This window comes from Squalius cephalus, assembly GCF_949319135.1.
Source record: "Squalius cephalus genome assembly, chromosome: 20".
Classification (NCBI taxonomy): Eukaryota; Metazoa; Chordata; class Actinopteri; order Cypriniformes; family Leuciscidae; genus Squalius; species Squalius cephalus.
The window spans coordinates 19,326,512-19,339,973 of record NC_137141.1 but is presented as its reverse complement, the minus strand read 5'-3'; the positions used below and the strand labels follow the sequence as shown (position 1 = coordinate 19,339,973).

Sequence of the window (13,462 nt, the reverse complement as noted above, 5' to 3'; positions counted from 1 at the left end):
TTCTCAAACAAAGAGCAAGCGCTTTATGAATCCCGCGTCAAACTCCGAGATTTGCGAATCTGTCGTCAGTAAAATGACGTTTTGTGGGCTGGTCAAGTTGTTCGTGGGCGGACAACGTACAACAGGGGCGGACATTATGCAAATGTATCTTCTAGTGACGTAGAACCGTAAAGAAATAGGATTCGAATAAAAGAATAAAAAAATAAAAAAAACGACTCGTATTGGTGGTTCAGTCGATTCTTTCTTTTGGGAGGCAATAACTATTTATCATGCACTTTCGACTTTACAACTTTGCAGAACGTTTACATTCACAAACAGCTATATTACACGCTGCATGAAAGAGAATATTCAAAAAAATCATAACAGGGGCACTTTAAGAAGAAAGGAATTTTAAACACCCGAAGGAGCTATTTCAAAGGGTTTTATTTGAGTGTGCGCTCACTGCGAGGACAACATAGATTAGAGCGTTTAGTGTGCGTGTTGTATTATCTCAATGTCAGTCTATGTTCCAGATTCTCCTCATGCTCTCCTCAGCTCAGACTGTTTCTCCTTCACTCTCATCTCATTTACAGACTAACTGATTTACTGCACACCAATCCTCCTCTCTGCCCCTCTCTCTACCTCATCAGACATTCAGCTCCATGCTGGATTGGGTGGATGATAAACAATGTTAGTGAGAGCTGAGAGGACACATACGTCAGCTCCACTTCCCTCCATTGCCGTGCACAGAGAAGAGTGAAGATGATGGAGGAAGAGAGGAGGGAGGAAACGACAGGACAGTAGGATGTAGAAGGGGAAGACAGCAGACACATCAGAAGGAGAAGAGAATAGAGAACAGGCAAGGAGACATGAAGGGACCAGAAAGTAGGAGGGGCGAACAGAATGGAGGCAAAGATAAAGTAGATGACATCAGAGCGGCGTAGAAGAGATGAGAAGGAAGAAGAAAGCAGTAGAGGAGATAAGTAATGACAAGTGGAAAGGTGACCAGAAAGGAGAAATAAAAAGGGGGGACAAGAAAGGAAATAGTAGAGGAGAAGACCAGAAAAAGGCAAAAAGATGAGAATGCTAGAGAGTAGAGGAGAAAAAAAGCAGAGGAGGAGACCGAAAAGAGTTAAGAGGAGGCAAGAAGAAAAGAGGAAAGAAGATGAGAGAACACAAGAAAGAAAGAAAGAAAGAGAGAAGAAAAGTAGAAGATCAGACAATAGGCAAAAAGGAAAGGGGAAATCAAGAAAGAAAATGACAAAGCTGAAAAGACAAGTACAAAAGAGAGATGACGAGAAAAAGGAGAAGAGACCAGGAGAAGAGGAAGCAGGAAAAGGAGACGATGGAGCTCTGAAAGGTGGAGAGGAGATTAGAGGAAAAGAGAAAGCAGGAAAGATGATGAGAGGAAGGATAAAAACGGGAGGAGAGGAGAAAACCGAAGATGAGAGGCAAGTGGAGGAAAGGAGAAAACAAAGGGAGTAGAAAGTAGAAAGAAGACGAGACAGGAGGACAAGAAAGAAAACAGAAAAAGGAAAAGGCGGAGAAAAGAGATTATTTTATTATAGATAATACTATAGTCTCAAGTCAAACTCCTCACAGCAGCTCTAAGAACACACATCTCAATATCATCCATCCATTCCCTCTTCACCAGGAAGAGACTCCAGGAAGGTCACAGGTCATCTGGACTCAAACTGATCCACCGAGCATTAATCGATTCTTCATTTTGTACCTTATGACCTTTGTGACTGACCTCTCCCCCCAATGTCTCATTGTCTATAAAAGATGTTAGTCTCAAACAGAAGCTCTGTGTGTGTGTGTGTGTGTGTGTGTGTGTGTGTGTGTGTGTGTGTGTGTGTGTGTGTGTGTGTGTGTGTGTGTGTGTGTGTGTGTGTGTGTGTGTGTGTGAGAGAGAGAGAGAGAGAGAGAGAGAGAGAGAGAGAGAGAGAGAGAGAGAGAGAGAGAGAGAGAGAGAGAGAGAGAGAGAGAGAGAGAGAGATCTAAAAAAAATAAATAAAGAAGTGTCATACTCAGCAAGGCTGTATTTATCTGATCAGATATATATTGGAATACAGTAATATTGTGAAATATTACCACAATTTAAATAATATTTAAATTAATATGTAATATATGCCTCTGATGGAAAAGCTGAATTTTAAGCATTACTCCAGTCTTCAGTGTCACATGATCCTTCAGAAATTATTCTTCTATACTGATTTGCTGCTCAAGAAACATTTCTTATTATTATCAATGTTGAAAACAGTTGTGCTGCTAAATATTTTTGTGGAAACCATATTCCCCCCCCCCCCCCCAGGATTCTTTGATGAACAGAATGTTCAAATGAACAGCATTATTTCTTTTGTAACAAATGTCTTTTCTGTAGGGCAGTATAATACAGCCCTTTTACGAGGCCCCATACACACACACCGGAACCATGAAGAAACGTTTTAGGGGTATGCAGTGTGTGTGACAGTTCTCAGAGCATGTGGTGGAAACTGTTTGTCACCATGACAACAAAGATCTCGAGGACAGGCGGGACAAGACACACCAGCAGCAGTGCAAAAGTGGGTAAGTTAAAATTGAATCTGGTTATTTACAACGTGCAGAAACGCATAACTGTTCATGACATGCAGATAAAGAGTGAGACAAAAATACCCTCTCATAATAGGACTAAACTGTGAAATATGCAAATATGTATATGTGTGTGTGAATTTTTTTTTTTTTTTGGTGTGTTTGAAGTAACACTAGCACACTTTTGTTGAAGTAAATCAGGATGACAGGAGTCTGATTATAAATGCCGCTTTACAGAGCGGAACTGGGCCTGGAGTCTAATGATTGACACAAAAATCATGCTTCCCAAATCATTCAGGGCACAAGAGTCCTCCCTCTGTCTGGAGTGTGTGTGTAAGTGAGAGAGCAAGCAAGAGAGAATCCTTCACATGAGGGCCGGCTGGAAAGAAAGACACATGCAGCAAGAGCTCAGAGAAGCGCTCCATCAATAATGTAACAGAACGAGGAATAAAACAAGATGAGCGCTACTGCATCTCCCTTTCACACTTCTGCATCTCTCTGACACAGACAACACTGAGACGCAAGACATGGACTGATGGCACCACCCGACCACTGACTCGACACACTGAAGAGAACAGCTCCTGATCCATGTGCCAAAGACATGAGCAGAGACCGAAAGACGGTTTATTTATCACCATAACTTATACTAAAATGCACAAGCATCTAGAATAGAGATGCTGCAATATTAAACTTCTGCCTGAAACTGATCAACTGATTGTTGCTGATAACCAACAAAAAGCGGATATTAAAATTCTGCACTATTTGCCATCTTACTATCTAAGTAAAAATAAAACACTACAAGTAAATGCTACAACCGAATTTGTCATGATTTAGCATGAACAATTAAATATCCAAAATTGTTCAATATTAATGAATTTAAAAATGGCTGATAACCAATATAAGGTTTAAAGAAATACTTTTATGCAGCAAGTCGGACACATTAAATTGATCAAAAGTGACTATTCATCAAATTCATTCATCTTTCATTAAAATCACGGTTTTCAACATCGATAAGAATTTTTATTGAGCACCAAATCAGAGTATTAGAATGATTTCTGAAGGATTAGATAAACAGCCTTGGTGAAGAGACTTTCAATAATGTAAAAAAATTAAATAAATAATAATTCTTACTGACCCCAAATTTTAAACCGTAGTGAACATTACTAAATGAATACTTTTAAGGTTGAGTACAATAGTTTATTAAAGAAACCTTCACTCCTTGTCCCAGTACCACACCAAATCCAACAGCATCATCAGAATGAGTCCAGATTCAGACTCTGGATTTAATCCAGCTGACCCGAGAGATAACAGGTGACAGTGGCGGCTCTCAGAGTTACTTTAAACACGTGGAGTCAGCCAGCAGACACTTTGGTGCCCGGACAATCTGATTGTAGGCATTAACATCGACACCCTCATGAGAAAGTGGCACCCTTCCAGACGTTTATGTACGAGTTGCTTACAGGAGGTATCTGCGCTGCACAAAAGCAGTAATTTTCAGGAAAACAGTCTTGTATCTGAGGAAACTCTGTGCCAGCAAAGGCTGTTTATAGACAAGGATGTTTGATGGAGCTAATGGCGACGACCACAGGGCTGTAATTTTCCTCCTCTGCAAAGCTGCTATAAAACCCTCAGCTAACGGAAGGATAACAAAGTGCATTATTCCCTTTCTGCATCATTTAAAGCCACTAAATCATTCAGAGCATTTCTCTCATCTGAAGAGGAATCAGTTTATCAAGTGCTCTAAAGACACTGTGTCTGTCTACCCATGAGGGCAGGATTTTGGACAGCGAACTGAGCAACTGATGTAAGTGCCAAAATAAAAAAATGTGACTGGCAAAAAAAATTCTTCATGGTCACATGATCTTTCAGGAATCAATCTAATATGCTGATTTGCTGCTCAAGAAACATTTTTTATTATCATCAATGTTGAAAATAGTTAATTTTGTACTGGAAACCATAGTCCATTCTTTCAGGACTCAGTGATGAATAGAAAGTTCACAAGAATAATTTAATTTGAAACAGAATTTTTTTTTTAACTGAATAAATGTCACTTTTGATCAATTAAATGCATTTTTGCTGAATAAAAGTATTGATTTCTTAAAAAAAAAAGAAGAAAAAAAGAAAGAAATCCTACTGACCATAACTTTTTGAATTGTAGAATATTTCTACTAGTATTTCTGATTAATAATTTCTGTAGAATTGTTGACCCAAGGTTAGAAACTGTGCTTAAATCACCAGCATAAACCAATAAAAAAACAGTTTGAAGACCAGCATCCTACAGTCCACAAAGCAAAGTCGACTGAAGGCCAACAAAGCAAAAATAATCTTGAGGTCCAGTTACTTTCTGTGACTGCTTCATTTTAATGACCATGCCATTTCTGTCCTCCCATCCTTCCTTTCACTCCTCCACTCATTTCTTTATCCAATTTAGCTCCGGTGCACCTATCTAGGTAAAAAGAGGTATCTATCTTTCTCCACGCAGGAGGGCATAATTAATTTTGACAAGCCCTCTGACTGACATTTGCCATTTTGTGTGGGAACACACATGCTGTCAAAGAGCTTTGGAGAGAGGAGAATATGACTTTACAAAGGGCACCCGTTTAAAAGAGCAGAATTTGATATATTAATTAGGGGTGTGCGATATCAGCAACAAAAAAAAAAATCTCAATATTTTCTGGGATTTTGTCTAACTAGTGTGTTACTGTGCTGGTACCTTGGACAGCTGACTATTTAAATGTAGCCTATGCTTAATTTATTATGTCAAATCATTACGTTTAATCAATAAATCCAATTAGAATAATAAGACACTGTAGGGCTGTTACCAGTCAAATGAAATCAGTATCAACTAAAACCATCTTTGCAATGCAGAGGAAACAAAGAAGCTGCAACTGAAGTGGCATTTAGATGTATTTACACAGACTGTTTAATGCAGCTCAGAGATGACAAATGAATAACCTACAGTTACAAATGTACTGTTTTGATTATTAAAAAATAAAACGTTGATATATGAAACCATTTTAATATTGAAAAGATACTTTAAATATGAAACTAAAACCACCAGTAGGTGGCGGCAAGTCACTGTTAATGAGCGAGTCATCGAGTCATTAATTCAACAGATTATCTCAAACAGCTGATCATTTCAAGAACAAAGCATTTGACTTTTATTGATTGAGTCATTGAATCATTCATTCAACCGATTCGTTCAAATGGACGATGAATGAAATGAATAACGAAACACTGCTGTGTGTTGCTCAGAGACGCAAAATAGTTCTGCTGTGGCTTTGTTTGGAACTATGCTGTTCAGCAAAATAGAGCAAAACTGGCATATTGTGTCACTTAATATGAACTTTTGGTTTATTAAACTGCTGTATAAAATGAATAGCACATTTGCAATCGTGCTGATATTTGGGGGGAAATTAGCACTCTGTGTGATTTAATAACTTTATCATATGATATAAATATGACCTAAAAGACAAATACTCATACAGAGACATTTTACTGCATTTTAATAGAGTAAATCAAGCAGTGAGAGCATGCAGTCTAAATGCGTACGCGCAATCTAAGCTAAACTGAAAAGGCTACATCAGGGGTGCCCAATCCTGCTCCTGCCGATCGACTGTCCTGCACAGTTCATCTCCAACCCTAATCAAACACACCTGCCTTTAATTTTCAAGTGATCCTGAAGACCTTAATTGGTTGCTTCAGGTGTGTTTGATTAGGGTTGGAGATGAACTGTGCAGGACAGTCGATCGGCAGGAGCAGGATTGGGCACCCCTGGGCTACATCAATTAGTGTATGCACTCTCTAAGCGTGTTTTTTAAAAGTGAGGGACATACTCAACGTTAGATTGCAAATCGTTAAAACAAAAATTATGATCTATTTTGCACACCCCTAATATTAATAGATTACAGCAGAGGAAACCGGCTGAATGCTATTACAACCCTTCACTACAAACATCTTAATGAGAAAAAGAAAGTACACTGGGGGAAAAAAACTCAGCAAGAGAAAAATAATGTATCTTGCAGGTTTTGACTGTCAGATATGAATTGTGTGCATTGTTCAGAGTTTGTCCTCTAATGATGATCGTGGTGGAGATTTAGAGAAGAAAAAAAATGGGTAACGGCATGAATGTGCATCGGATGAGTGCACACACATCCATTAAAAGGTTTCCAAGCCATCACTCACTCTCTCCGTTTTTGGTGTTTGATCGAGGGGAGTAGGAGTGCATCCTGCAGGATGTTGCGGCAGGTTTGAAAAGCTTGTCAGAGCTGACCCAATTCACCACTGTCCATTTCTGTGAGTGTCTGCAGAACCTTGCTCAAGGTCTGTATTACACCATCAACTTCTGTTTTAAAAGCTACATATAAATGCACTCAAGATTCAAGACAGGGGGTGTATCCTAATGACTGCCACTACAAATTTTTATGTATTTTAAGAATGTATGTTAGTTTTTTATAACCAATTATAGTGTATAAATATAATATATAATTTCCAGGCCACTCTTTTCCATTTAATGAAAGTAAACAAGGACTGGGGCTGTCAAGTCTCAATTTCTTTTTTTTATTATTAAAATGTTTATGCTGCATAAAAGCTCAAATCTACATGAATTAAAAGTTGCACAGAAAAATGTGACCAAGTTTATTATTCAGAATTACTCCTTTTGTGTTCCCAGTCTGATCTTAAGTGATTAGAACCAGATATTAATAGATCATCAATATTAGAACATGAGCAGATCTTCGAGGCAGCACAATCTTTTCAATATATTATGGTCACACACACATACAGTAATGAGGTCGCTCCATAATCGCCCACCACTGGCTGTCAGCTTGATGATTATATGATCCACAGCTCCAGAGAGAGAAAATTACAAACAAATAAATGAATATAAACAATGGCTCATTGACAAGGAACTCCACTTAAAGCAGACTGAAAAAAATATCCTGCCTCTTTCTACATGGCTTCTAACCTGCCGGGTTCATTTTGATCCGTTTGAAATGTTCTGGCACCGCACTGAGAGCCCCGGACCGAGGGAATTCACCCACATGATAATTTCATTTAATTGGACTGTGCGATAATTTCTGCACATTATGGTGACTGAAATGTGCCTATACTAATTATCAAAGAGAGAGCGAGAGCTACAAAGAGAGAACAAAAGAGAGAGCTAGAGAGGGGTTGGGGGGTGTTGTCCTGGCATGAGACACGCTCTCAAACAATTATGTTGAAGATGATTGAAGCAAATAAAGTTCATATTCTACCATTTTTGGCTACAGGATTTTATAACCACGAATGTGTCAATGCACACACACACACACACTCACACCATCTGTACCTCAGGAAGCATCAGGATGAAACACTGACATTGAACTACAGTAAAACAAAGATATACTGCTTTAACACTGCAGAAACAGCTAATCCACAGAGAGAGAGAAAAAAAATAAATAAAAAAAATTCAAAGCATTTGTTCAAGCAGTATAATGAAAACCTTATTATAAGAAAATAGTGAATGACTCAAAAAAGATTGTGTCATCATTGTTATATGTAACTCCAAAAAAGGAAAAACTAAAAAAATGTTCAACCCCTCCCTTCCAACCACCTGGCTCCTTTTTGCTATGTAACACCTACTTTTCAAGACCCAAACAATATCCAATGACTAAATTCAATATACATATTTTTCCTCTTTGAATAGCTTTTTCACTAACAAAAAAAAAAAACATTACAGAAGTAAATTGGGTTGCAAATGCTGTTTCAAGATTCTACAGTCAACTACTTCCACTCAGACTGGTACAGTTGTGCCTGTAGGTATAGTCTTTTATTGACCTCCTGTAATTGTACGCCTGCGCAGAGGTCAGGATCATTTCAGATTAAAACAGTTAATAATTGATCTGGCTTTGCTGAGGTCCAAGGGCTGCTAGAAGTAAACCAACTTATTTATGTAGTACATAACACTGATATATGATTTTATCAGACTGGATGTGGCAGTGTATACAGATTTTCTACTCTCTCCCCTTCTATTAAAATGTTAATGTGGACAATGAGGTTGATAGTTTATTAACACAGACCAATGGACAGGAGACCAGATAAGGGCAAAGAGCAGGATGGAGAATCGTAAAACGCATAGGGGAAGGAATGTTCAGACGTACGCAAGGAGGATGAGGGGGGTGGAGGTTGTGTTGTACTTTATTTCCACTGATGTTGAGTAAGGAAACAAGAATCATACTCCTCAAGGGTAGGGTTGAGTCAGTGTTCGGACACGCTGTGCTCACGGTAGCTTGCGTTTGAGTTTTGAGTTGGTGTGCTGTAGACGAGGATTACAAGCAAACCATTTCTTCACATTTCATCTTCAAAGCTGTCAGCATTAAAGGCCACTTAAATAACATTTATTTACTGTGAGGGGCCTGTGATCTAAAGTTCAGGGATAAATTTCATTTCAAATGTCAATGTGATCATTTTCTAAACTGTCCAATGAAATATATACGTAAATCTTCCTCACAAAAATGACTTCTTAATGAGTTTTTTTATTTAGTCTTTTGATAAAGGCCAATTGAGCAAGACAAAATACACAGATAAAAAAAATGCATGCTTTAAAACAATTGATAATTTCATGTGAAGTGTTGCTTCTCAAGTGAATTTATTTTGTTTCAGGGATTTTTTTATTTTTAAACTGGAAAATACCACAAAAATTGTGTAAAAGTGTGCTTACAATCAAAAAAGTTTGAGGAAATGGCTGTACTTACTCTTTAAAAAAAAAAAAAAGTGCGCATTAGCCTGGAGTAAGCAGGCAAGTTCTGAAACATCATGCCTTGCATGCAGCCATTGCAAGTTTGAGTCAAGCTAATTTCCAATCCTTTCATCCCTAATCTCCTCAACATTTCCTACCTAGTCTCTGATATTATTGCCAATAAAACAAACAAAAAAAATGTTAATGCACTCAGGCTTTTATGGTCTTAGTATTCTTTCTTAAGAGGACAGGATAAATAATCAAAAAGCCTGAAAAATAGTCAGGGATTATCGATAATCAGAAGACAAGGACACTTCATGTCAGTTTTATGTACATATGTAATTTATCAAATCCCAAATATGCCAAATGGCCACCTTTCCACACCTTCTCTCCATTTGGATGCTTCTCTTCTCCTCATCTCTCTGTAGCTTTACATTGTTCTTGGCAATAAAGACATTTGACGTGTGAGCCTTCTCGCCGCCCACCCTCTCGATCTCCCTCGTTCGCTCTGTTTCCGCGGTTACCAGTCACTCTGCTTGGTTATGCAATGCACGGCGCTCTCAGACTCCGAGACGGGACCTATAACCACACGACTGCTATCGGCTACGGACAGAGATCGGCAGGGTGGGGAGCTTGCAGCTGCAGGTCACCAATCTCATGAGCGTCCAGAGGCATTTGCGCGCATCTGTAGCGCTTCTACAGCCAAAGAAAAAGAGGAGCGCAAAAGAAGAAGGGAAAGAAATCACGGAGGAGGGAAAGGAGAGAAGGTGGGGGCCGGTGTTTATTATAAATGCTGAGACACCTCACTTTCAGATGCTAAAAGGGTCAGATAGACAAGAGTGACAGCAGAGAACGGGAGCGTGTGACACTGACAGGGAGGGGAGAGAAAGGAGGAGAGAGAAAGAGTGATTTTTTTAAGGGATATTTTGGTAAAAAGGAGAGAGAGCATGGGAGAGGGAGAGGGAGAGGGAGAGGGAGGGGAAAGGAGAGCAGGGAGTGGATTTCTCCGAGCCCCCTTGAATGAAAGGTGTAAGGCGTTCAAGCTAAGAATGAAAAAAATAAACAACGCTGGGAAGAAAAATAAAAGAACTGAATGAACGTGGAACAAAAGGAAGGTCTGGTGATACATAATGAGGCTGGAATACTGACACAGAAAGAGCGAGAGAAAGCTAGAGGGAGAGAGATAGGAAGAGAGAGACAGAGAGAGCGAGAAAGCGAAGGGGAGGGACGTTGGGGACTGAGATTGTTGTCTGCGTAACGCACACGGCTCATGGAGATGCTGTTGTAGACCTACTCTTTTACCCTCTCTCTTTCTTTCTTTCTTTCTCTCTCTCTCTCTCCCCCCCCCCCCCCTCTCTCTCTCTCTCTCTCCACCTCTCAATTTCTCTTTTCTCCTTTACTATCTCGGGGACATCGGATGTTTGGCCAGCTGGCCCTCATGTTGCCGTCAGCCCAGATATACCTCTCCTGTGGTGAGCCCACAGCATGCTGGATCTTCCCCCAGATCTCCCACGCTATAGGGTAAGACTCTGTTTTCTTCCTACACTTTTTATGTTTATCGTCTTGCTCTCTCTCCACCGTTTGTATCAGTCTGTCCAACTGCTTTATTGTCCACTTCGCCGAGCTGTATGTTTGGCCCCAAGCTGCTTATCGGGGTTGATGTTCTGGTACCTAGTTGTAAGAACCTGGACGTATACACTTCTATGTGTGCTCCAATGAATGTGGCACCATGCTATACCATTAAGAAAAGACGGAATGAGAAAGAGCTATCGTTTAGTGTGCGTGGCAGAGGCAAACAGCAAGTGAGACGGTTTAAATGTACAGTAAATCATCTCAGCTGCCGAGAGTCGCCCTGTTGTAGCAGCTCCGCAGGGAAATATCATTTTCTGAGGGGGAAATCCATCACAGAGGTGGGGGGAGACATCCTCTTTTGTGTTCATTACGCCACACTCGCAGCTGGGCAATCAGTGGAGAGAGAAATCTCACCCTCTGTGCCGCTCCACTGGGCGTTCGGTCTGGCTTCTGGATGGGTGCTTCTGGTGGCCGTCTGAAAACGTAAGGTCCGGATGGGCCACATGGAGGAACGGAAAGAGGCTTCCACATCTTGTTGATTGTTTTTCTCACATTGCTCTCCTGTTTCTCCACAGATAAACACCCTGGAGACAGAGGTGGGGGGGTCAGAATGGGAACGACCACCGTCAGTATAGAGGAGGTCCGGGCGCTAGAGGGAAAAGAGGAGCGAGAGGAGTCTATCTTGGCCCTGCTGGGGATCATTGGCACCTTCTTGAACCTCTTCGTCATAGTGTTTGTTTACATTTACACCACTCTGTGAGAAGGATCCACGCAGGTTGGAAGCAGTTGGAGGTGAGAGGCGGGGTCCAACAGAGATATGACAGCAGGGTTGACGTCTCAAAGAGAAGAACGTGGAAGATGACACTGGGCTGCTCGGGACGGGGAGAGTGACGCTTATTCTTGACCTCTGACCCCTGGCGGATATATATCAATGCAATGGACATCAGCTTAACACAGGTCTCTGGACACACAGAGAACAATTCTTCGATACGACAGATTCGTACCCTTGCGAGACCAGTTATGGCCCAAGAGACCTTTCGTTTACCTGGCTATGGGAATTACATTGAGCACTGCCTACTTTCGATTACAAGGACACAGGTATGCAGAAAGACCCTAATGGTCAAACACAAGAACGTAATAGGGCAACAGAACAACTCCCTCCGAACTCATCCACCAATAGAAAGAATTCTGCAATAAAATGGAAACACTGGAATTATAAAATATTTTTCTATTAAGAACAAAAAGAATGAGACACTTCGAGACCCATCTGCAGGTTCGAAATGCTGAACCTTATGGGGACAGGCTGTTTGGTGACATATGGACACTTTTTCACTACAGATCCTCTGACTGGTTGAGGGAAGATAAACAAACAAATATGAGTGTGCGTTTTCTCTCTGATTTGAGTGCGGTGTCAGACACGTTTCAGTGCAAAGGAAAACACTTTTGTATCAATACATGATTACATACTAGATGTACTGTGCCATAGGGAATCTGATCAATAAAATGATATTCTATGAATCTGGATGTTGTCAATGACATGCATGAGTGGGAAAAATGCTTTATGTTTTAGCTATACTAAATGGTTCTGTTTCGAGAAGATCAGAGTTGACCAATCACGTATATGCTGCCCTTGCACGTCTATGAGCGTGAGTCATGCATTTGGATTTTTGAGTGTTAGTAGAGCTCAGCGCACCATAAGAAGAGGCAGGTGAAACAACAAACAGTTGCGAAAAAGCTACAGAGAGAAAACAGAGAGAGGAGGAGGTTGAGGCAGAGATGGTTACTAGGTATTAATCCTCTATTTTCATCTGTTTGTCCCAGTGGTGATGGAGGTGTTTTTAAGCCTTCTGAGATCGCAGAGGTCAATTTTCATGTCACATGCGATAGAGAGAGGTAGAAATGGCAGATGGGAGGCTTCATGCATGAGAATGAGGCTTCAGAATGCGCTCTAAACAGCATCCGACTTGCACACACTCCCCCAACCAATTCAAATACGGCTGAAAATGTGAGCACGTGATTGAAATTTTTCTTTTTTGCGAGAAAATGATTAAGTTGCTGTGTGTGCGTGTGTTTGCCCTCTATCTCAGTGTGCTACAATGTGTCACACTGAAATGTGCTCAGAAAAATCTGCCTGTGGAAATGTTAGCAGGGCTTTACGCTTAGTCTCAGGTCCCTCAATAAATTCCAAAGCCACAGGGCACTGCTGTAATAAAGGCCTGTGCTGTAAATCAGCATGTACCTGCAGGGCTTATCATCAAATACAAATCCCCATTACAATGGCTCTGTGTAAACCAGCTCTCAGACCAGCGTAAAACCTCTCTACCTGCACTCAGATCAGCGTGAAAACTTTACACCAGCTCTCAGATCAGTGTAAACTCTCTAAACCAGCTCTTATGTCAGTAAGTCATGAAACTTTACATGAACTTTAAAAGTTAAATTTCAATCGGAACTAAAACAATTGGTCTTTTCAAAAAATATTATGTAAAAGCTTTAATCTGACTGTAACGTGATTGTAGCTCGGTTTTTCTCCAGCATGTATACACATTAATCGGACAACAATTTCACCAAAAGACAGAGGTGATATGTATTTAATCCTTCAAACATTAAAATGTTCATTATTTC

General features: G+C 40.3%; 2 protein-coding genes across 10 annotated transcripts in view; one reads left to right on the top strand and one right to left on the bottom strand.

Annotated features, from left to right (window-relative positions):
- The window catches only part of birc6 (baculoviral IAP repeat containing 6), a 95,596-nt gene that overhangs the window by 17,873 nt on the left and 64,261 nt on the right, over positions 1–13,462 (bottom strand). The gene's annotated exons all lie outside the window — the stretch shown is intronic.
- LOC307148142 (uncharacterized protein) lies at positions 9,792–12,356 on the top strand. Its single transcript, XM_079853474.1, has 3 exons — positions 9,792–10,035; positions 10,698–10,789; positions 11,416–12,356. The coding sequence occupies exons 1-3, from the start codon at positions 9,811–9,813 to the stop codon at positions 11,417–11,419; spliced, it is 321 nt and encodes a 106-aa protein (XP_079709600.1). The 5' UTR covers positions 9,792–9,810; the 3' UTR covers positions 11,420–12,356.